Genomic DNA, 25944 nt, shown 5'->3' with positions numbered 1-25944 from the left:
CTAGATCTTTCATGCACGAACGGAAGCCATCGGCCGCAAGACAGGGCGCATGCGATAGGGAGATCACCAGCTGCGTGTCGTCGGCGTACGAGACCAGTTGGAGGCCATGGCTCTCCACAATTGAGGCAACGGGCGCGACATACATATTAAAGAGGGTTGGGCTCAAAGACGAGCCCTGCGGCACGCCTTGGCCCAATGACACCCCCTTCGAATAGCAGTCTCCCTGCCTGACTCGGAAACTTCTCCCCCTGAGAAAGTCTTGGATCCATCTCAGCGCGGTGCCAGAGATGCCACCTCTGTTCAGACACTGTAGTAGGATGTTGTGTGCTACAGTGTCGAACGCCGCGCTGAGGTCCAAAAGGATCAAAGCCATAGTTTGGCCTGCATCCACGCCCTCTCTCAGATGTTCCGTGGCCATGAGAAGGGCAGACTCAGTTGAATGTCGTGGCCTGAAGCCAAACTGCGTCGCGTGGAGCAGTCCCCTTTCTTCCACGTGCTTCATAATTTGGGTATTAACCACCTTTTCTGCCACTTTTGACAGAAAAGGTAGGAGGGAGATGGGCCTCAGATTTTCTAATACCTCGAAGCTTAAGTGGGCTTTCTTCCGGAGCGGGAGCACCACCGCCTGTTTCCACCCCTCCGGCAGCTTCCCCGAACCGAAGGAGACGTCGAGGATGTGCCTTATATAAGGCTCCAAGACTTCCAGGCTGTCTACCAAGCGTTTTGGCGACACCGGATCCCACGGGGACCCTGATGTGACAGAGCGGCACACCGCAATTAATTCCTCAGGAGGAGGGGTGCAGAAGTGTGTAATATGCCCTGCCGTCTCTGCATCCCCCATAGCTACCTCCAGGTCAGACCCTATCGACCGAATAGGGAAGGTCGAGTAAATCTTCTCTACTTTGGCGGCGAAATATTCGGCAATCCGGTCACATGACTCCGTCTGTTTCCCCCTCTTCTGTGCCCCATTTTTTGCTCTCCGTGCCACTCGTTTTTCCCCTCCTTTTGCCCGTTTTTTGCTCTGTGCTACTGTTTTTCCCCTCTTCTGTGCCCCGTTTTTTGCTCTCTGTGCCACTCGTTTTCCCCTCCTTTGTGCCCGTTTTTTGCTCTGTGCTACTGTTTTCCCCTCTTCTGTTCCCCATTTTTTTTCTCTCTGTGCCACTCGTTTTCCCTCTCTTTTTTGCCCCATTTTGCTTTCTGGGCCTCTCGTTCTCCCCGCCGCTGTGCCCCCTGCATCCATTTCACCTACAAGAAGCCCACCACGCACCACCACACCCAACAGCTGCCCCGCCGCTGCTGGAACAAAGTCACCGAAGACCAGCTGGCCACCACCCTCACCCAGAACCCACCCTCTGACCCCACTAACCCAGACGCCGCCGCCCGCAACCTCAGACAGTGGTTCAACGACTGCGCCAACACCCTCGCTCCACTCAAGAAACCCTCCAATAGCCGCACCAGCAAGAAAGCCACCTGGTTCACCGAAGAACTCCAGACCTCCAAACGAGTATGCCGTAAATTGGAGAAGAAATGGCTCCACAAACGAACACCTGAAAGCCACGCAGCCCACAAGGACGCCACCCGCAGACATCACCATCTCATCAGACTAGCCAAGAGATCGTCCTTCAAAACCCGCCTGGACAACAACGCACACGACAGCAAAGAGCTCTTCAGCATCGTGAAGGAACTCTCCAACCCCAGCGCCAACGACATCCTGCCCTCACAAGAACTGTGCGACTCGCTAGCCACCTCTTCCACCGCAAGATCACTGACATCCACGACAGCTTCAACACCACCACGACCACCCCGACAACGTCAGACTCCATCCCCCCTATGAACATCACCCGCATCAACCGCCTGACCTCCTGGACCAACGTACAACGACGAAACACGCAAGATCATGAACTCCATTCACTCAGGATCACCGTAAGACCCCTGCCCACACCACATATTCAACAAAGCTGACGCAGCCAATGCACCCCAACTATGGAAAGTAATCAACATCTCCTTCGAGACAGCTAAATTCCCGGAAAGCTGGAAGCACGCCGAAATCAACGTCCTGCTCAAGAAGGCCAGGCGGACCTCAAGGACCTCAAGAATTTCCGGCCCATCTCCCTGCTCCCGTTCCCGGCGAAGGTTATCGAGAAAATCGTCAACACACAACTGACCCGCCACCTCGAGGACAACGACATCCTAGACCCATCCCAGTCCGAATTCCCAAAAAATCACAGCACTGAGACAGCCCTCATCCCCGCCACAGACGACATCAGGATCCAACTAGACAATGGCGAAACATCAGCCCTCATCCTCCTGGACCTATCAGCCGCCTTCGACACGGTCTGCCACCGCACACTAAAGACACGCCTCCAAGAAGCGGGAAACAAAGAGAAGGCCCTGGACTGGACCACATCCTTCCTTTCCGGCAGAACCCAGAGTGTCCGCCTTCCCCCCTTCCGCTCCGAAGCCACCGACATCATCTGCGGCGTACTCCAGGGCTCATCCCTCAGCCCGACGCTGTTCAACGTCTACATGGCCCCCCTTGCTCACGTCGCCTGCAAGCACGACCTCAACATCATCTCCTACGCCGACGACACCCAGCTCATCCTCTCCCTCACCAAGGACCCGCACACCGCCAAAATCAACCTCCATGAGGGAATGAAGGCCGTTGCCGAATGGATGAGAGGCAGCTGACTGAAGCTGAACTCGGACAAGACGGAGGTCCTCATCCTCGGATCCACCCCCTCAGCCTGGGACGACTCCTGATGGCTGACCACACTGGGAGCAGCACAGACACCCACCGACCACACACGCAACCTAGGAATCATCCTCAACTCCTCCCTCTCCATGTCGAAGCAGGTCAACGCCGTCTCCTCCTCCTGCTACAACACCCTCCGCATGCTCTGCAGGATCTACAAGTGGATCCCCACCGGAACAAGAAGAACGGTGACACAGGCCCTAGTCAGCAGCAGGTTGGACTACGGCAATGCAATCTACGCAGAAATCCCAGCCAAACACCTGCGACAACTGCAACGCATCCAAAACGCATCCGCCCGACTGATCCTCAACATCCCTCGCCGCAGCCACATCACCCCCCACCTGAGAGACCTACACTGGCTCTCTGTCGACAAGAGGATCACCTTCAAGACTCACCCACGCACACAAAGCACTCCACAACACCGGACCAGCCTACCTCAACAGCAAACTCAGCTTCTACACCCCCATCTGCCAGCTCCACTCCGCCAGCCTCGCCCTCGCCGCTGTCCCCCGCATCCAACGAACGACCTCCGGCGGCAGATCCTTCTCCTTCCTCGCCGCCAAAACTTGGAACACCCTCCCTACCCACCTACGACAGACCCAAGACCTGCTCACCTTCAGAAGACTTCTCAAGACCTTGCTCTTCGAGCAGTAGCGGCACCCCCAAACCCCCCCCTCACCCCCCCAGCGTCTTGAGGCCCTACCGGGTAAGTAGCACGCTTTATAAGTACAATGATTGATTGATTGATTGATTGAATAGAACTTAATTATACATCTTAAGAAGCCCGGGCCGGTTCCGTATAAGGCTTTCTGGGTACGAAGCAAAATATCAATATTTTCCTGATTGGAAGTCAGTGAAGGGCATGAAGAAACCTTGAAATGTGGGAATTACAGGGCAACCCAAAATTGTTTGCACAGCTGCGTTTTGGACCAGTTCCAGCCTATCAATCAGATAGTCAGGTAGGCCTAAGTAGAGTTCATTCCCATAGTCCAACTGTGCTGTGATCAGGGCTTGGATCACTTGTTGTCTAGTCATAGAAGACAGATGATACAAAAACGTTTGCAACATACGTAGTAAGGCAAAGCCCACCACTAAATTGATTTTTGTGTGAAACAAAAGTTGTCCATCAAATTGAATGCCTACATATTTCACCAATGAATTATGACTAAGTCGTGGCGGGATGAGGGGTTCAGAGAGGGGGGCAGCATGAGTTGGCTAGAAAGACTGCCAGGATACCTCTGCTTTGTGACCGAAGAAGTGGCATATGGTCTTCCCAGCATTGCATTTAAGTTGATTTAAGAAGAGCCACCGAAACACTGTACTGAGCCAGTTTGGGATTTTCTTACCTGGAAATGCCACATTGTTCTTCCAGGAGAAAATCAGTTGGGTGTCATCAGCATATAACACAATTTTGGCCCCTAATGATTCTGCGAAGGTTGCCAAAGGGGTAAGATACACAATAAATAGTGTGGGGCTCAGAGCAGAGCCCTGAGGCACTCCCACCCTCAATGTTTTTTCAGAACTTTCAAGAGAGCTCGAAGTAGAAAGAGATCGGTCTGTAATTGGCTGGATCAGTGGAGTCTGTCTGGGTGTTATTTTTAGAAGAGGTACCATTTTTGCCTGCTTCCATTTTTTGGGCAAAGTGGCTGATAAGAGAGAGGTGTTGAACGGCTGATTTACAAATGGGTTGATAGCCTTGCACCTCAGAATAGGATGGAGGCGGGACCTGGATCCGAGGGAGAGCCTAATTTAAGGTGCCTCAATACTAAAAGTGCAAAAGAAACAATTGATGGACGGAATGCTGGACAATGCAAACATTCACCCCCAGTCACAAGGATCTCGGTTAAATCCATCATTCTTTTGCTCACCACACCACCCCAGTTTGGACCCAGCCACATGCAAAACAGTCTTGAACCTGTTCCTTGAGGGAACACTTCAGCCCGAAGTGCAAAACCAGGTCCTCCCTGGACTGGAAACTAGCATTCAGGGACTGGTTTTAGGGCATCACCCTTCATCAGCCAGGCTAGCTTGAATCCAGTGGTGTAGTGAGCACGGGACCCACGTCGGGGCATACCCTTCCCACTTAGGATGACGTATGCAAAAGAAACAATTGATGGACGGAATTCTGGACAGTGCAAACAGTCACCCCCAGTCACAAGGATCTGAGTTAAATCCATCATTCTTTTGCTCACCACACCACCCCAGTTTGGACCGAGACTCAATGCTAAATGGGAATCTTCCATGGAATTTGGAGAAATGGACTCTAGAAAAATGGCTTTCTTTTTAGTGAGGGGGCTAACTGAGACAGCTCTGGACTGTCTGGACAGTCTGGACAGCTTACTCCCATGTTCTTCCGGGGAGGTTCCCAGTCTCAGGCGGGGATAGCAGCTATTTTCTTGTGAAAGAAAAGGGCAAGTTGTTCACACCATGTTATGTTATGTTATGTTATGTTATGTTATCTAAGTACTTGTAAAGTGCTCAGCTACTCAATCGAGTGTCCTGGCACTGATGACCTCTAGGCAGGGCTGACAAAAATGCTGACCGGGGTTTGAATAGTTTACTATTGCTGAAATAACCACGTTTTCAGTGCCTTTCTGAAAGTGAAAAGGTACCAGAGGCAGACTATTCCAAAGTTGGGCGGCTTGCACCTGGAAGAAGCATCCGTCTATTCGAACGCGGGTGAACTTGGGGATAATTGCCTGCTGCAGTGATGATGATCTCAAAGTTCGACGTGGGCAGTAGAACTGGACTCTTTTCCTGATGTAGGAAGCACCTGTCCATGGAGGGCTTTAAAGGCCAGATCGCCCGTTTTAAAACTGATCCGCTTACGGATCGGCAACCAGTGCAGGGATTTCAGATGGGGCGACATCCGTGTTCTGGGGCCGACCATAAGAATTACCCTTGCCGCTGCGTTCTGGGCCACCTGTAGACGGGTTAGTAAATATTCCAGTATTCCCAGGTACAGAATGTTAACATAGTCCAGCCTAGATACTATCAAAGCCTGGACCACTGCCTTCTTCCACCTGACCGGGACTTGCCCAATCTGTAATGATGGCTTGGATTCTCCCTCCCATTAAACCTTATCGCTGACGACATTCCCTGTGAAATAATCTTGAGTAACTCTGTACTTCAAGAATATACCAACACTTGACGCTGGGTCTCCGAACTTTAAATCGTTTTTTGTAGACCGTCAGTGATTGAAACGCGGTCTGGATTGTCATCTTAAACTTAGGCTACATTTACTGTGTTTGCCTAACCATTTTAACAGAAGGGTCTCTTTTTGCAAAAAAATAATTGTCCTGATGATGGTCTAATGCGGACCAGCATACCTCAACAAACGACTATCCTTCTACACCCCGAACCTCCAGCTTTGCTCCCCCGACCTCGACCTCGCCCTCGCCACCGTCCCACACATTCGCTGAGCGACCACCAGTGGCAGCCCTTTCTCCCACCTCGCTGCAAAGACATGGAACATCCTCTCCATCACCTGCGCCGGACCCAGGACCTACTGACCTTCAGGAGACTCCTCAAGACTTGACTATTCGACCAGTAGCTGCTTCCCCCCACCTCCGCAGCGCCTTGAGACCCTCACCCGGGTGTAGTGCGCTCTACAAATGCCTGATAGATTGATTGGGGGAGGTAAAAGATTTGACAATTTTAAAAATGTCCTTGAAATGATTTCCAGCCTTTAAGATCTTGGCCTCAAAGTAGAGTTTTTTTTGCCTATTTAATTTCTATATGATATTGTTGACTTCATACTGTTCTTTGACGATGTACTACTCTCCACTGCCCTTTGGCTATGTCCCTGCAATTGAAACACCATATACATACATACATAACCAGCAGATTGCAACATGAAACAGGAGGCATGGTTGCATAGCATTCGCAAATGGCTGCTGTTCACCAGCCACCAATGATAGGAACACATGATACTTGACAAAAGGGGCAGTAACATTCAAAGTTGGGGAATATTCAAACAGCACAAAGTACTTACAGAAATCTGCAGCAGTTTGAATTACCATAGATTTGGTACCTGTAAAGGAAGGATACAGTTTCTTTGAATTTATGGACCTCCTGACTCAGAGATGAACAAGAGGGGTGCATTACAAGGACACAGTTTGACCACAAGAGTCTTGCTATTCAACTGTCTGGCTAGCAATCCTTGTGCTGTACTACCACTCTGAATGCCCAGATGTGGGTCTTTTGCTCTCTGTTCGATAGGACCCATACTGTACCTCAGTGATGAGGTACAGCAAGGATTAAACTGGTCTGAGGTTGCTTGTGTTGCCTTCTGGAGGTGGGCTCACCTGGCAGTTAGGGATGAACTGTTCCCATGTGGAGCAGGTTTAGTACTGATGTCCGTAAGGTGGGTCTCTTTCTGAAGCGGCTCAGTGAGTGAAAAAGGATGACTTGAAATCCCTCCCGAAGTGATGGCCAGTGGTTTAGGGTATTTGCATGCATTCCTCCCATCTACTCTTGAGTGCTTGACACAAGGGGAATAAGACCAGAGTCACTACTTGTCCCCCCAGGACTTTGTATACATTGATTTGTCAGCAGCTTTCCTTACTAATTTGTAAGGTGTTGGGTGTACTGTAACCAATGTTCCCAATTGACCATAATTGTCAGGTTTGTCATTAAAGCAGTATTGAGGGGTAGAGAAGCTGCAAAGCTTTGACCAGCCTCCAAACGGGATCTGCTGTCTTTAACTAAGGTAAGGTCAGCAGCAGGACAGGACAATAGAGCTACAGCAGGACCGTCAGGCTTAGTCCCAGCAGAGAGAAACTGGATAGCCTGCATGTCGAAGACCAAATTATGAACAGTGACATTCTGGACAACTCCAGCTAATATTTACAAAAGCAAACCAGTGGCAAGATATCACTGCTAATTAGTTTCCGGTGGATCTTACAAGTTCAGACGTCAGTCAGTCAGGTTAGGTCTGTGTTTATCTGCTCGAAGAGGGACAGTGTTTTCCCATAGAGAAATATAAGCAACACTTCCTAGGTGCAGAGGTCTGGGTACACCTTTGAGGAGCTGCACTTAGAAGCTATGTTGTTTCTTTACTGGCATGACTCTGTAATATTGAAGTGCAGAGGAAGAAATAGTAGATAGGTTGTCCTCTTTATCATCTTCCATCCTTCATCTTGCAACCACTGTTGTAAAGATTTGCGATCACCTATGGGTAACCCTACTGAGAGATGCATCATTAGGAATTGAAGTTTCTATACTTATTTGGTGTAATGTTTGTAAATGGTATACCACCAATGCTTGCACGCATTCCATTCAATAGAAACAAACACTAAGTAGGCTACTAGCTAGTAGCCAACACCCCTGATTGCCATTAGGTACTTCAACAAAGAAGAGGAGTAGGCTGCCATTAACTAGAGTCTTCTAGAAAGCGAGACAAGCCCCTTGACCATACAAAGTGTGGAAAACAATTTGGCGTCACCCCTATCTGAACTTACTAAAGGTATGACCTTCATGATCACAGATTAACTGTATGCGATAGCTCTGAGAACCAGGAGCCCCATATATTGTTGAAAAACAAATTAAATGGAACTTATAGGAACAAAATAAAATGGTCTTTTTGTGGCTACTGTGGTTACTGTGGCACAGTGTGTTGGGAACTTTCATCCTTACATCCTCCCCCTCTCAGCTGATTTCATAAACATGTCTACCCACTTTGTATTGTGTTCTTCCTTAAATGGTCAGACTGACATTGAGACTATGGTCCTCCTTTCAGATGAACGTGACCCTAATCTAATAAACAGAAGCTGTGGATTGTAAACTGTTGAGCGTACATGGTTATAATGTATTTCCAACACCCATAGCTCAACCAGTCCAAATGTGCACCTCCCTGTGAAACCTAGGAGTCCCTTCTGATGAATAGTATTCTAAGCAGTAGAACTGTAACTACTGGCATATTCCATTTTTTATGTAATGACCACCACCACGCACTCCCCCATGTTTATTAGAGCGACTTCTTTTTGGATACAAGCCTGTTTGAAGTTTAGAGTGTCCATTAGTGAAAAATACTCCGCTTTGTTATTAAGTTTTATATTTTGCAAATTATGAACTTGGCTTGAATTAAAAAAAGAGAGAAAGCTAGGACGTGTGGACGGCTGTCCTTGTCCTTAGAGTCAATTATAAACCAACTAAGACGGCCACCTTAGATGACTGACTGACACGATAATGTTTGGCACCTCATTGTTTTTTTAAGAAAACCCTCACACACCAACCTGGGTGGTGTCATGCTTCATCATCGGGTCCCAGCTGAGTAGCCGAACGCTACTCAGCTGTGCTACGACACCTGTTTACAGTGGAGCAGGTTTGAGGTGTAGGTGAATGTGATGAAGTGAAAGTGAATATAAAAATACCTCCGGATTCTACCTGTTAATTTATTCTTGGTGATCCTGGGTATATTTAAAAACTAGAGAGTGGAAAAGGATACTATGTGAATAACCCAGAAAGTTTCCTCTTTGTCAGATCTCAGTCAGTTCCGAGGAATGGATGCATTTGCCCAGTAAAAACTGTAATTGAGGAAGAGCACCCCAACTCCCATCATCTCCACCTAGAAATTATCTGCCATCCTCCCAGAAACACAGTGATTCAGTAGAGCTACTCAAACACAGCATCTTGTCAGAGGGAGGAAGAAATAACCACAAACCACATTTCAACACACGTATCTTATTCGACGATTAGGCCGTATATGTAATATATGACAAGTCTTTATCAGAAAAAAGGGAGGCAAATGTCTGAAGGGCCATACCAGGATAAATGACTCAAAGGACCTTTTTAACAGGTATATGAACCCCTCTGGAAACAAACGCTGTTCGCTTAAAAAGATAAAGCGCGCCATACCATCATATTGGCACTGGACTTTAGAGATATAAGTCGGCTAACTGTGAAAACCTGTGGTCTGCAGCCTGAAGGTGTGTTGATTTGCTGCGGATATAGTATTCTGCCATGCGTTTTTGTTAATAAATCAGATTCTCTAACCTGTAGTGCATACTCACTATATCAAGGTCCTTACATCTGGAGTAACTACATTGTGGCCACATCATCTTGAGTCACTACACCACAGATAGGTATTTGAAAGCATAAACATTAATACATAGTTTAATGTTCATCACTTTATCAAATAATTATGATTATACCCCCTGTGTGCTATGCTGTTTAATATATATGTCGCATTCAGGCATAGCTCAAGGCAAGAAGTCTAGAGATAAGTTTAACTTCTAAGAAGCTTGTGTGGATGGGATACAGCTGTTACCAAGAAACTATCCTGTGGGTATCAATAATGAAATTACAAACTGTTGTATCTGGCGGAATCCCAGAGCAAGTGTTTTTGATATGTTGTGACCAAAGGCCGTGGGCAGCTAGTTTTGGGTGCGCTCCCTGCAGCCAACTCCAATTTGCAATGCTGAATGCTGCCCACAGTGGTTTGGGGAGAGGGCCTGGTCGTGCTCACAAAACACCCATTTTCTAATAGAACGTAAAATAGCAGTTTAGCAGGAGTAAAACATGGCGAGCGATGTGTGGTATGCCATGTAATGTGTACGTGGCATACCACAATTGGTACATTTTGATGTTTTTTATGTTTGTGGAACCTAATACATTACACATTTATTTGCGCAAAATAATGGCATCCAAAATGAACCCGAAATTAATGTAAATTCTCAATCCAATGTAAATATTCAAAAACGTTATAGATCCAAAATTGTGGAGATCTACTGTTTTTTTGTTGTGTATCCTTATGTTGCAGAAATGCATGATTACAAGGACCAGGAATCAGGATGACTCGAGCAAAGTGTTAGAATTTAATATGTAAAGCCGCTTGCAATGTAAGATGTTCTGGTTATTGTGTGTTTTTCATATTTTATTTTTTCTGCATCTTCCTCTAAAGTTCTTCCATTGAAGAGGCCAAACTCTTCCTTTGGTGGCACAAAGCCCTCCAGTTGTCCTTGATCCAGTTGGAGCAGAATGATGGTGTTTTCGTGCAAGCTGTTCTTCGTCTCTTGCTGATAATTCAGGGCAGGCAAAACCAGTTGGGCGAGGAGAGGTTGACATCTGGAATCCTGGGTGCCATCGGCTTAGGAAGGAAATCTCCACTTTCAAGCAGGTGAGAATTTTAAAACAGAAAAAATATTTCCTCTTGAAATTCCACTAATTGACTAGGGACCAATATAGCCAGCGATCCAAACATTTATGGAGGTAGAGCGTCTGCTGCAAGTAAGTTATTGTGTTGAACCTTTGCGTGGTCTGCATATTTATGAATTGCTTGTTGAAGTTCTGACTTAAGCAATCTAGTTCCATGTAATTCCAAATGAATGTCATGATATTCTATATAGAAATATCTCGGTGTACGCATGTTCATAATTCCGCAGAGATAATGTAATGTAGCTCCACCAGTTCTCCCTTCCTCCTCATTTGCAATCTACGTCAGAGCTTCTGAAATTTGGTTGTTTTCCAATTTCGTATTATGAGCTACTTTGGACCTCAGCTGCCACACTCAAGCTTCTTGAAATCTTGGCTGGTGCTTGTGTGCTGTCCAAAAAGTCAACGAGCCTAAAGTTGTAATTTGCTCCAGACATAGCGAGGCGGGTTGGTATCTGTGAGTGAGTCCTTATAGGTACAAGGAATTCTGTAACATATTTTTAGCATATTTAACGATACCAGGCTTAATAGGACTTGTCATATATTTGTGGATCACTCATTAATTCCTACTCATTAGATGCCGGACCATCACTTTTAAAAATTATTGAAATGTGATATTATTTATTGCTTTCTGCCACTAACTGTCTCCTTGTAGTGTTTTAAGTGGTGTTATTCCACAAAGGAGTAATCCTCCTACTACACTTTGGAAACAGGAGGCGGTGTGGACCCACTTGTGTCTGAAGTGCCCTGTGAAATACACCAGATCTCCTAGTTAAACCACTGTGCTATTTTACCAGCCAGAATATTTCCAGAAAATTGTTTTTATTAATCCTTCAGAATGTCCTGATGTAAGGATTCCTTAATGTAGCCTTTGCATTAATGAATAAATTATCTTTCATGTTAATCAATAAGCATAACATTGACTCTTTATTACACATATTGTCTTAACTGGAAGGTTTCGAGTGGTCGCACGCAGCATGTCCGCATACCTTTTGGTCCAGGTACCTGGAGAGAACCAAGTCCGTCTCAGGGCAAGTTCTTCACTGCAAATGTCCATGAAAGCTCAGCAGGTATGTTGCATTTAACTTAATTTATACAACAATTTACAGAGTTAAAAGTAGAATGTATAAATAGAAAACTAATAGAACAATGTCTAAATAATTATCTAAGAATAAAAACTATTGAGTGATCAACCAGTTACTGTGCCACATTCATTTCCAGAAACTGCAATTTGCCATAAATAATATATTGATAAGAGTTTCATAGCCCATTACTACCTGCGTGGGAGGAAAGATGAAATGAAGATGTGCTGGGGGAAGGTCATAGCTTATCCTATGTAAATATGTTTTAAATGTGTACAGCTCTTAAAGCAACTTTCCTATAGTTTGAATTGTCTTACATATTAATGTGTTAGGATATATTTGTATTGTGGCTTAGCTCCCTCCATGCTCTAGGGAAGCCTTTATCCCAGCACACACTACAATTCTTTTCTTCTTGAGATCATCATGATGTTTTCTGGCACATATGCATTGGATTGCCTGATCGCTCTACGTTGATAGATCATCAAAATGGCAACTCTTTGCATTAAAAAAACAGGTGCTACATTCCTCCTTGTTGAGTGTAAACACATTGTGTTCTTTAATCAAAGCCCATGTCTGGAACTCAACTGGTGTCTTGTGACATGGGGCAAAGGTTACAGGCTCCCTAGCACTCCCAGTTCCACCATGTCATCCTTCGTTGTTCTTCCAGCTGGCCACTGTACTTAGTACTGGCTCTTTCATTAGCACCAAAAGCAACTGTCTAAATGTGGTATGATTCCACTGGTTAAAGCATTAGTGTGCTCCTCCAGCAACAAAATGGGGTATAGTGAGCTCAAATCAGCCAATCCTGCACGCAAAGTTATTTCCAGTTCACATTAAGATGGAGGACCCTCTTCTTCTTCATCGCCCTACAATTGCAATTCCGCCACTAGAAGTAAAGCATCGTTCACCACCTTAACTATTGCTTGTTCCTCATTAACACATACCTCTTCATAGTTTACACACCTTTTTTTGAGCTTCATAAACTTGTTGCGAAAATGCGTTTTATGCTTACTCATCCTCCACAAACAATCCTTATTAGCCACATGCCCATAATTCCTACATCCACATCAGAGCTGCCTTTGAACTCCCTCCCCCAGATGGCTTGATTTCTTTTGATCATTGTCTTTATCTTTAACACTTTTGTATTTTTTCATCTGCTGTTTGTAAACACCATTCACTTCCTCATATTTCTTTGTGGTTGAGATCAGGAGACAGATGAAGTGTACATTCTGAAAGTCATTCTAGACCTTAATGGGTGTATAAAAATGAGGTATTGAAAGAGGCACTGCCCTTTTGATTTACGACCAGGATTGTGAGGCTTTTGAAGCTCAAACTCAACATTTTTACATTTTCAATCACAATATTGAAGCACTTGTGATGCCCTGAAATTAGAGGACGAACAACCTTCTAAAAATCATCATATTAATTTTCGAAACTGGTAGAAATTGTCTACTGCTAGGGGGAGGTGAATCTATAACCCCATCCTTTTAATCAGATGTGGTCAAAAAGATCACCCGTTCTAAAGCTCCTGCAGTTTCTCAGAAGGCCCATCTTGCATGATTTCATGTGTGAAAGATGGGCCTTTCTAGGGCTTAACTACCTTACAGCTATCTTTGTGGCTGCAAAATAACATCTTGTGAATAGTGATTTCCCCCAAAAAATATTCTTCTAGGAATGTGTTGTAGATGATCGAGCAATCACAATCGGTATTGGGTGAAGGCGACCAGGTTTTTCGATGTGGTCCCTGTTTGCGCCCAGCAACACTTCTTTATGGCACGAACAGGGACTTTATGCTCTATCCATAATTCCATAATACGTCTCACTCCGCTATGGAAAGAGTTAACTGTCCTACGGCACATTTAATTTTCTTTTGAATTAAATATTTAATTAGTTTAGACATATTTAAGACTATTCTTTTTCTGAAGTTTAAATGTAAACAAAATACCCACATAAATTACAATTTTTATTTTATTTTATTATTTATGAATAAGTATTAAACATAATAAATAGGAATATTTGAAATGAGATTAAATATATGTTAATAACAAATATTTAAAATTGTTTTTTAATTTGAAAACGTAGTTATTTTATAGTTAAATAATAAATATGGGTTTTTTTGTTTTTTTTATTTTATTTGATTTAGTTATATTTTAAAGTATTTATATATTTTTTATTCAATATAGCACTTCTTCCTTTGGGGTTTTATTTTAAGTCCATGTCTCCATTATTTTCTATAAGCTGGTGTTACAGCATCAGTGGTTGGCCCTGCCTGGTGCTGTAATTAACTACTGTTTGGTTGTGGCAGTAATAACTTATACATGTAAATTAGGCTCCACCCCTTTTTCAGGTAGTGGGGACTTGTAAGTCTAAGCTTTTAAGTAACTTTCCATTCTGAAAAGGTGAGGCAACCTCCAATGACCCAAATGTACTAGCCTCCACATGGCTTTGTCAGCCATTTTACTCCCAGCTTTTTAAGATGTTGATATTTCCTTTTTAACAAGCTGCCTACCCAATGAAAATTCTTAAGTAAGCACTAAGACACACTACTACTTCCAGACCCATGCTCAATTAATCTAACATACTGAGAATGTGGGTACTGCAGCTGCTTGCAGAACATATGGTGGTACTTATAGAAGCTTGCAACAGACTTATTTGTCACTACTTCACGCCCCCTCAAATCAACCCAACACATTTTATTACAAAGCATATATGAAGTACCCACCACATCCTTAATAAATATTACTGTATGAACATGCATACTAAGAAATAAGCATGAGTGGTCAGATTGTATATTGCTTCTTATCTCATAAGTTATATTTTAGATTACATGTTAGAACACATGCCTCACTATGGCTAGAGTTTGCAGGGGCAAAATGATCAATTGAACCTCCCTAATGTTAGCCAAAAGCAGTTGCGGACAGGTCCTCCTAGTGAAAATGGGATGATAACAAACAATAAACCAAAATAAATGAGTGTTCACCTACAATAGAAGACATGCAGAATTTACTTTCCTCTTTTGTAACATAGCTCCTTCTCAAATCACTAATGTAGAAATGTTGTACCGTAGTGTTATGCTAATCTGGTGTAAGTTGTAACAGCTCTCCTGGCGTTTTCAAAGATGTATCTTCCTGGTATCAAAAATTAATCTTTTTTTTTTGCATTACACTTTGCACGTTTTTTTATCCTGCAACACAAAACACACTTCACAAGTAGGGTGAAAAAATGCAACCTAACATGGCACCAATATTTCTGTGAATTGTGGGTTTCTAGTGGTGTGGTCACTAAACTATACAACACACAACTAAACCTTAGACTTAATAAAAAAGTAAATTTCAGTGGTACACACCAAACATAAGGCGGTGGAAAAGTGCACAGCATGTGATCTACAACACTACAAGCCAAATACAAGTGTTACAGGAAGTAATGTTTTCCTTTTGCAGCTTGAAACCCTTCTAGATGTACAACTGATCCTCATACCTACCTGGTGAAGAATGGCAGTCCATGCTAGTTCAGAAAAAATAAAACCAAAAGACTAAAACATGAATCTAACATTAAAGTCATCATACTGGATTGGGTGAACTAGGCTAGAGGGTTTATTATAAGTTACATAGGAACTAACACATGGGCTGAAACTAGTACTGCTTTTGAATACTGTCTAAAGCTACATTCCTGTACTTTTGCCTTTCAGATAGTTTGATGTATATTTGAAATTTAGATGCTTGAATATCTAACATAATGATGCAGAATATAACTTCACCCCTATTCTTTCTGCAATTTCCAGGTGAACCACAAGTTTTGTGGTCAAAAGGGCAAACTTTTTTTTAAACTATTTCAGCGATGTTCTGCAGGGCCATCTCTGAATTTTTTGGCTTCCTACTCCTGTTTTCTAAACCATTTTAGTTGACTTTTAGGATTCTGCATACTTTACCACTGCTAACCAGTTCTAAAGCGTTTGTGTATTCTCCTTTAAAAATGTGAAAATTGGCTTACACCCAATTACTGCATTTAATTTACTTATAAGTCCCCAGTAAAGTGGTTCTACATGTACCCAGGGCCTGCACCACTTTTTGTGCCAACCACTAAAGTAGCCCTTCAAAACACATATTATACCTGCCACTGCAGCCTGCAGTGCAGTTTTAAACTGCTAATTTGACATTGCTTTCCTTTTAGTACATATTTGTCACCCCTAATGTAGGCCCTAAGCAACCCACAAGGTAGGGTGAATTGTATTAAAAAAGTGTGCATGTCTTTTTACATTTTATATGTCCAGGTAGTGAATAAGCTCCTAAATTAATAGGATAACATTGTGCTACCTTATGACATTTACTAAAGGCTAACTTTTGATTGGGACCGGATAGAAATTTCATGTTTGCGTTCAAATGAATTGTCATTTAAAATCTTCGTTAATAGTAAATTTGGTTTTAAGTCACAATTCTGAAAATGCCACTTTGAAAAAGCTGACATTTTCTTGCTCTAAATATGTGTTGCCTACTGCCAGTGTCCTGGGTCAAATGACCCTACTGTTAGGATTTCTGTCTTTCCTCCCAAAAAGTGTGACAATAGGTCTTAGGTTTGGCAGAATGGGCCATCCTAACAGGATGAGTGGAGGGTTGAGCTGTTCCCTGCTCCGCTTGGACTTTAATTGGAGCTGCCTCAGCAGATACAAAGAAACCTAACATTAGTCTTTTGTGACCCTAGATGTCTTGGAGCCTTGGCAGGGGAAGGGAGGAATTTTTCAAAACCAGATGTGGGGGAAGGCCAGGGTGTTGCCCCCACTTCAAAGGCAAGCACCAGGTATACATATTCACCCCCAAGAGCCACTCTTCAGTACACTCCTGGCCCTGTGGACTACAGAAAAAGGCCTGCCTTGTACCACAGGGGTTGCCGTGCTGCTTGAGGCCTGCCTTGTTTCCCAGAGGACTGCTCTGCTGCTTGAGGCCTGCCCTGCTCTCTGTGAAGGAAGTATGGACTTGCTCCCTTTATCATAGACTGACCTGAGTGACTCCAAGGGTCAGTTACCTGACCTCTTCTGAGCTACTGGGACACAACAATCTCCAGATGCCCAACAGACCTGCTGCAGGTGGACCTGCCTGAGACCTGCTGGCCTCTCCAGGAGTGAGTCTTTGATGCCTCCCAGGTCCCTGAACCTTAGTTGGCTTAAGAGTCTACTGCCCTTAAAGAAAGGGAGAAATTCTTAAGAACCGACCCATTCAGTGATGACATCCTGTTGCCCACAACGTTCACCAACTAGAAATTCTGGTGAATCCGACTCTTCGGGCTACAGAAACCACAAGTGACGACCAGTAACCCGAAATTTGCACTTTGCGCAGCAGCAGCGACAGTTCACAGTGCCTGCTAACGTGAAGTTCCAGCAGTGACCGTCCACGAGGCCTGACCCGCTCTTTGGGCTACAAAGACGACAGCCACCTGGCTTACTCCTCGTGCTGCAGTGACCACCATCCACAACGGTCTTTCTTCTCCTCGCGTCTCCTCCACTTCGAACTGGACGCTTTGCTCTGGACTCTGAGAAGGTAACTTTTTTCAGCTGGTTTAACCTGGTTTCTGCATCAGGTTTACGCTCCATCATAGCCGTTCTGAACTTGTGGTTTTTCCCTAGTCCAGCAAGACCAGATGACACCAAGTGACGCTTTGGACATTTAGATGCTATACTACGTAAAACTTTGAAATGTAATATCTTTGATACTACTAATTTCATTGTGCCTTTTTGGTCGCATTTTACTTATTACATTTTACTCTATTTTACTAAATTTGTGTGGGATTTTTCTTGTTTGTGTTTTCATTTTATTACTGTTTGTGTACTGCATAAATACTTAACACAATACCTCCAAGTTATGCCTGACTGCTTATGTGCCAACCTACCAGTGGGTAAAGTACAGGTTAATTTAGTGACTTTTGTAGTTCACCATGACCAGGATTTTGGTGTTGTCTGAGAATGGTTTACACCCTACTCAACCAATTATCCAGTTTCTTACAGTGCGCACTTGGCAAACTTTCATTGATAGAAGCTGCTGCAGGTTTTTTGCATTTATTTTCCTTCGTTTTAGTGGTAACCAGTTTAGTTATTTTTTACATGCTCACTTAAAGTGTTACATTATTTATTCTCTTGGCAGTATTGCCTTTGAAACTAACTATCAATGACTACCTACTTTAGCACCCTCTTCAAGTAAGCTTTGCACTAAGCCTGCTCTACTTAAAGGTGAACCAAATACGTACCAAATTGACCTTCTGAGGGATTTCCTGTCAAGAGTGCTACTAGAACTCTGCTACAAAACTGTCTCTAGAGATTTCCACACTGCATTTGAGCGGATTCCTTATGTGTCTCCTAGTAAGAAACCGTAGTGGAGCCCCAAGGTCCCCCTTACACCTATTCCAAGAAGGCAAAACAGGTAGATGACTTAGAATACATTGGCGAAGTAGCACATTTCTATAACCCTTTGTGCTTGGCTGGGACTGTAGCAGCATGTGAAGAGTGATAGCTCTGTCATTGATCTCAGCTGTTAGGGCTTCCATCTGGATCATTCATTCTTTCTTATACAGGTCAAGTCATTTCCCACATGTGCTCCATTGACTGCCGGCAAAACAACATTCATCTTGCCCCGATCATCGGTACCTTCTCTACGTAGCCTGAGAGACTACCTTTCGTTGGTCTCTGGTGCCCTTGTCATCAGATTGGCCAGAGCTCGAGTAGAATGTGCCGCTCATACCTTCTGCCTCCATCTATGGATACACCACTGGGTTACCCTGAATTTATTCTGTTGATCGGTATGGAGATAAGCAGTTCTCCTACATTTCCAGAGAATCCTATAACTTGTACATTTATTTTGGTCACTCATAAATTGTTTTAGCTTTGCATACGTTACAATGTTCTCAAATATATTGCAATCATTTGGCAGGTTGTATTGGTGTCATAACAATGTTTAGAGTTCTATAATAAGGAAAACCACTAAATTGCATGTGTCATTGGAACGTTTGATCCATTCCTTCTTCTCTTGACAGGCGCTGACGGCTTTGGAAGCCATGCCATCAAGCAAGCAGTATGCAGAGTATCAGGAGCCGCTCGCACAGGCCTCCCAGTTCATCAAGTACCCTGGTCATTGTCTTGGGGATGGAAACAAGCTGCTTGCTATTCTCATCAATGCCCTGTACCCGGAAGTGCATTATCTAAACATAATACGATAGCGACAACTGCAGCAAAGTCTATGGAGCCCTACATATTCTTTTATGTGACCTGGAATTTGCTTCTAGCGTCATTGTTGGAATGAGCCGAAGACCACTGCTAATGCTTTGTGGCGAAGAATGGAGAAGTCCAGTCTTGGTCGATCTTTGAATAGTCGCAGAAAATTCTGCTCATGGGTAAGGAAGTTGGAACCCTTCAAAACAGCACAACATTACTGAAGGCTTTCAAGGATACTGGTTCATCAGGCGACTTAGCTCAGAAAATGATCTTCTATGTGACTGCTTACACTGGAAAATGTGAACACAACAATATAGGGGTTTTCTCTCACTCATTGTGTGCCTTTTGCTCAACTGTTTTGGGGAGATGCGGATTTCTTGGAGCAGACTATACCAGACTAGAGCCCAGGCATCATATCTTAATATTTGAGGTCTTTGATGGGCATCAACAAAGGCATGTCACTTGGCACGCAGCTGAGCAGGGCACACCTTGACACAAAAAACACACCTGCTGTCTCCTGAACGTGCTATGAAGGCATGCTTGAACCAAAAATGTGTACCGATTGCGCATTTGTACATGTCTTGTGATCCTTTATGATAAAAATGTATAAAGGCTTTTGGCACCAAAAGACACCCACCCAAGTCGAGCAGTCAAAATTTGTAATGGGCTTTTGGAGATTTTTTTGTGCCACTTGTTTTGATAATCCGTGACTATCATTACTTTCTGTTAAAAATCATCCAAGCCTATATTAATGCTCCTTTGCTTCTTCCCTCCCAAAGAATATTGGGAGGATTCTTGTTTAATTTATTTAATTTATTTTTCACATTCCAACCTTGACTTCCCTGCGGATTGTGACCCTTTTCAGACAAGCATCCTCGACAACCTGAAGCAAGTAGATATACCACCCTCACTGTGTTAACAAACAAACTTTTGGGGGTTTTGATTAGTTTCAAATCTTTATTTTATTGAGTATTTCTGTTGTTTCATCTCCAGATCATGTCCTTAACAGTTTCTGTGGCTGACGTGTTGAGGATGCAGTGCTGATGCTTTGGGGTTATACCTTGCTTGTTCGTACCTACAGCGAGCACCAGTGATGCTTTTCTTTCTCGTTCAGAAGATGTTTCTGTGCTCCCTTAGATTTCAAAAAATCACTCACACGATGAAGGATTGAGAATTTGTTGCCATAGCAGTTTCCAGAGTGATGTCTTTCTGCCATCCTCGGGTTCTGTTGTTCTGTTGCTCAGTAATCCATGAAGCTGGTGTTTCTGAGTCCCAGAAGACTTCCTTCTTTAGGCAGAATGCTTTATGTTAACCAAAATGCCTTGCAATAATGTGGCATGTGTATTTTGCTTGTTTGTGGCCCCTATGTTTCTACTGAATTAGGTCCTATCGCCCAGACTTTGAAAGACCCCTGAACCAATGAAGAGTGAAATAGAGAGTTGTGCGATTTTTGAGAGTTCTGTACAAGGATTTAGGAGGATGGTGTTTTACATTTAGCCTTTTTGAAAGAACAGCAGCTTTTTATGTTTTTCCCCAAAAGCCAAGGAGACTGATCTGAATTTTTAGGGTGCACAGAATGTGAGCCAGTCATCCAAAGGAGTATTGGCGCTCTGGGCCCCTTTAAAAAGCTGCTAACGCTCAAGCCCAGTCTCTGGACATAAGGGGGTGTTTGTGTCCTTAAATATTTGAACTCAACTGATGTAGGGTCTGCATTATAGTGGGTGCCTGAGACAGAGAGTGCTGTGGTGATGTGGCTGTATTATTTTAAACACAGGTTTAAATTGCAAACGCCTTTGAGAGGGGCTCGTACAACCAGCGGAAAAAGTACATTTGTAGTTTCCCAAGGGTTACAAGCATAAATGACTAAATTCAAAGGATTGCAAACGAGCATTGATACCACAGCAGCAGTTATAGGCCCCAACTGTTTTAATGGGGTTTTAGACCATGTTTCTATAAAAGAGTGAAAGAACCAGAAGTGCCTGATGCTCAGTGCCACATTGATGGATACATTCTTGTTGCTTCTACGTTACAAATGACGTGTTTCCTGTGTGCTGTTGCAAAGGCCCATTACAGTCCAGCGTTGTGATAGGATATCAGGGACTGCACAAACATGATTTCAGTGCGGGCCGGCTGTGAGTTGTGCCAGCATGCATGGTGGACTATATGTTAACGAAGCGTGGAAGGTGTCCACAGATATAATCCTGATTATGCCCATGCCAATCTCAACTTCTTAAATTTGGCTCTGTACCTAATCTAATTGTTTACCCTCTAGTTTTCTACTAGAGAACAGTAGCATCCTGGAATGAGTGTGAGACATGCTTCCAGGGCTGTGACAAGAGAAAGCAGCCAGGCCTCTTTGACCTTTATTAGACCAGTCACTCCCTTTCTAAAAATATTGTTAAATAATCCAAAATCAGGTTTTTTACCTGTTCTTCATGGTCCGGCTATCACAGCCACACCACTATCTGGCGATAGTAGCTGTATTTTTACAAGCACACTTTTTTAAATTACGAGTTTTGGCCAAGGCCTCAAAAAATATTCTGGAAAACTTACATGCCTCTCAAGTGCACCGGCGCCCTATGGAGTTGTGAACACAATGGGAAGTACCCGACACCTTCAAAATTAAAATGAAATATCAACGCTGAGCACTGTTAAAAAGCAGATGTTGCCATTGCTACAGTAATGTTTCAATTGTTTTGGTCGTAAATAATTTAAATGACGATCATTACGGAAAAGGATAACTTAAAATGGCTTTAAGTAGAGAGAGTGGGATACTTGCAAGTGTAACCTGATTTCAAAGAAAATAACACATCAGTTTACAATGAATCGGGAGTGACAGAAGAACCAGAGAACCATAGACATGCTTATACAGAATGCCATTAACACTAAAATGAAAAGTGCAGTTATCGTATCATACATTTTTAAAATTCAGTATGCTTGGATTGCCGGCTCGAGCCCAAGTCTTTTGATGTTGTTTCGCACACCCTTTCAATTTATAAATCTCTTTTTCTGCATTTGCATAGTAGTCCATCCTTCTACTCTAGACCATAAAGAAAGGGGGCGTATCTCTTCAGCAAAAACATGCAATGTCACTCTTTGCACCGGAAATCTGATGCCCACCAGGGACCTCTGCACCCTCAAGTCTGCCCAATCGTTCATCAGGCCCAACAGGGGCACCTTTGGGTCTGGCTCAATGGGAGTGTGTAAGAACCCTACTTAAGGTACTCACACGGTTGCTGAAGCGTATTTAGGTGGGGCTTTTAGCCCAACCTATCCTTCAAAGTTTGTCCAGGCTACAGTAAATCCTCTGTAAATAGTTGAACTGAATCAATCTCAGATTGGAGGGGATTGCCCATAAGTGGGCAGCCATCATGGTCTCATGCAAATCGTCATCACCCAGTTCCTCCGTCCCACTCCCAACCGCCCTTACTCCCATAATGGTGTCCAGTGTGTTAAGCAGGACTGATCTGTTCAATCTTGATAGATCTTTGCGGCCCAACTGTTCCATTATTACCTTCAGTGCAAACAGGCTGTATTCCCGCACAACCCCATGGTCCTCCTGATATATAGGTCAGGTCAGGTCTATTACCATATATCTTCACTTTCGTAAAGCACTCAAACCCCATCTGTTCGCCCAAGCCTTCCCTCTGCAGTAATTTCCTGGTGCTCCCCTCTTTCCCCGATTGTCAATTCCTCAGCGCCAGGAAACCGCTTGGTATCAGAGCGCTTTACAAATCTTTTCAACTTTCAACTTTCATATAGCAAGGGCATGGCAGAGCAGTAGGTAGCTAAAAAAAAAGCCTGGGACTTATGCAACTTGAACTCATTGCCAAATGCTCAAAGAATTCAATATACTCATGAACCCAAACATCCCCCATTTGAGAAATATCAATAAGGTCCCATGGCTTGAACCCGAGCAGTTGCCTCACTTGTTTCAGCCTAGTTCCGGTGACAGGAGGGTCTGATTAATGAATTTGTCTAGCCATTTAATGTCCTTTAGGGTAGCTTACTACAACAGAAGAGTCTCATGATCCATCAGAGCAGTGCAGGGAGAGGTCCACCATTCAGCAGGTGTGGAGTTCCTAATTCTTCAAGGGTATCCAACTCTACCCGCCAAGCAGTCATGAGTGTCACCAAACAAACAATCCCTGATTTGGGCCATCTGAACCGCTGAGTATTAGAGTCTAAGATTAGGGATGCCAACCCACCTGGAAATGTAGAAAGGTTCATTTCACGTGAAATACTGTAAGAAGTTTGCGCACCGACAGAAGGTTTAAGACCACGGATTGTAAATCTGGGATCAGGGTGGGCGAAAGGGGTGTACTGATTGTTCTGTAACACATAAGGGAAGCGATGCAACGTGACCATTTTGTCAATTTCCACCTGCCCAATAAAGAAATGGGCAATGAGGCCCATCTTTTTAAATCTGTTCAGATATGCGTCAACACAAGTGCAATAATAATTTCCCAGTCACTTTGCTGATCTCTGGCAATGACTAGGCCCAGGTATTGTAAAGGGTTGTCAACTATTTGGAAATGGCCACCCAAAAGACAATGCAGTGGAGTGCCAGTCAGGTGAACATGTGTTTACTTCTTATTATGGATAGCCTGAGGCTTTGCTATACAACAACATTTCATCAGCTGCAGTAGCGAGTTCTATGGGTGCTGAAAAAAACAGAGTATATTGCTTCCTATAAAGACACCCTGTCTTCCAACTCATTTGGCTAATAGAATCCCAGTATCTATGCTTCTCTCCTGACCCATTCTACCAGGGTTTCTGTAACCAAGACAAATAAGAGAGTTGGAATGAGGGCAACCCTGGAAGGTCCTGTGTTCAATGGGGAACTCTTATTTACTCTCACTTGAGCCTTTGGGGCATCATACAAGGCCACCACAGGCCAGAAACCTAGTGCCGATATTCATTTTCTGGAACACAAAGGACTAATATGTTGTATCAAAGGCTTTCTCGTAGTCTACTAGGAGCAACACCTCTGCGCCCTGCTAGTCGACTGCTCTGACAAGTCCCATCTGCAGACCGCATAGATAGTACCTTGTGCTCCGTTCAGGCATAAAGACATTTTGGTCTTCGTGCACCAGAATCCGTATCACTTCGCCGATTTAGTTTTGTATTTTTTAAGTGATATGTTTTTCGCTTGTATTATCTCAATTGTAAATTGAAATTTTCAACCCAAGAACAGCAAACGTACTGCTTAAAAAATAGTCACACCCCTGCATATTTTATCCTGAAAACATGATTTGATACACTGGGTTGCCATCAGAAAATTCTTTTTGATGCCTGTTGGGTTAACAATGTTCCTTAATAGTGCCATATTTCAGGAGGCCAATTAATAGTATTATAAACTGATGTGTTACAATAGTATGTCTGCATTTGAGGTGTAAATGTTTAATCGAATTATGTTCAGATGTTTTCTTTTTACAGACTTGAAATGTAAGTTTAACTTTATTAGGCCTCTCTGGGCCATGTAAAATAAAATGTGAAAAATGCTGCTAGTAAGCACTTGTTTGTTTCCAATCTTATTTAAATAATACGTTTTTTTTAAAACAGTGGTGAAAAAGGTGCTACAAATGACCAGTTTAACAAATTAGCCACTGGCCATTGAGATTTTAAGATTATAATTTGTAGTAAGTAATTGTTAAAATGAAGTTTAGCCTAGTGTTTGTCAGCACTTGTATCTCGCAGCCCAGGGACAGCCTCTTGTAAGCTGGATGTAGAGTGATTGTGATCGTGTAACAACTGTTTGGCAGCCTACACAGAATGAGCTGGTTGTTACAGACTTGCTTGCAGTAATCAGTTCTGATCCAATACTTAAACTGGAATCAGAGTTGATATTCTTTTGATGGCCATCTTTGAAGAGCTACCAGCAGGGCACTGATAGAATGTGATTAGCAGGCCACTGGAATCTGTCATTTGAGAGCTATACTGGTGCTCATGATTATGGTGAAAACCACTACATGTCAATTCCTCAACTTTTTATTCTCCCCCGATGCTGAAGGCAAAAATGTCCAATAGCTCCCAATGTCGCAAGGCGGATCAGCTCCTCCAACAGTTCTGAGCCTTCCTCCAGATGCAACAACTCTGAACCATATTTACTGGAGCTCCTCTCTGTTTTATGCGATACAAAAGGGGATGATGGACGGAGCGCTTGAACAAATCAAACACTCACCCCCAGTCAACTGATCTGGGTTTAATCCATCACCATTCTTTAGTTCACTCAGCCACCCCAGTTCAGACATGGCTATATGCAAATCAGTCTGACCCTGTGCCTTATGGGAACAGTCCAGCCCGAACTGCCAAGCCATGTCTTCCCTGGACCGGAAACAAGCATCCTGGGACCGGTTTCGGATTCATAATCCTCATCAGCCAGGCTATCTTGAATCCAGTGGCCAAGTGAACAAGGGACTCACGTCTGAGCATACCCTGCCACACTTAGGGCGAAAAAAAGCGATACAAAAGGGGATGATGGACGGAGCGCTTGAACAAATCAAACACTCACCCCCAGTCAACTGATCTGGGTTTAATCCATCACCATTCTTTAGCCCACTCAGCCACCCCAGTTCAGACATGGCCATTATGCAAATCAGTCTGACCCTGTGCCTCATGGGAACAGTCCAGCCCGAACTGCCAAGCCATGTCTTCCCTGGACCGGAAACAAGCATCCTGGTTTCGGATTCATAATCTTCATCAGCCAGGCTATCTTGAATCCAGTGGCCAAGTGAACAAGGGACTCACGTCTGAGCATA

At 43.8% G+C, this 25944-nt stretch overlaps 1 protein-coding gene across 1 annotated transcript in view; it reads left to right on the top strand.

The window, feature by feature from the left end:
* EPG5 (ectopic P-granules 5 autophagy tethering factor) overlaps nt 1-24697 on the top strand; it is a 582198-nt gene extending 557501 nt beyond the window's left edge. The window contains exons 42-44 of the mRNA XM_078674745.1: nt 10656-10871; nt 11862-11976; nt 19006-24697. Coding sequence (XP_078530871.1) covers nt 10656-10871; nt 11862-11976; nt 19006-19188 — 514 coding nt within the window. The 3' untranslated portion in view covers nt 19189-24697. The remainder of the gene's footprint in view (nt 1-10655; nt 10872-11861; nt 11977-19005) is intronic.
* The last annotated feature ends 1247 nt before the right edge of the window (nt 24698-25944 follow it).

This window comes from Lissotriton helveticus, chromosome 2_1, assembly GCF_964261635.1.
Source record: "Lissotriton helveticus chromosome 2_1, aLisHel1.1, whole genome shotgun sequence".
NCBI classification, from domain to species: Eukaryota; Metazoa; Chordata; class Amphibia; order Caudata; family Salamandridae; genus Lissotriton; species Lissotriton helveticus.
Note: the sequence above shows the minus strand (reverse complement) of the source record. Positions and strands in the feature narration are given on the sequence as shown.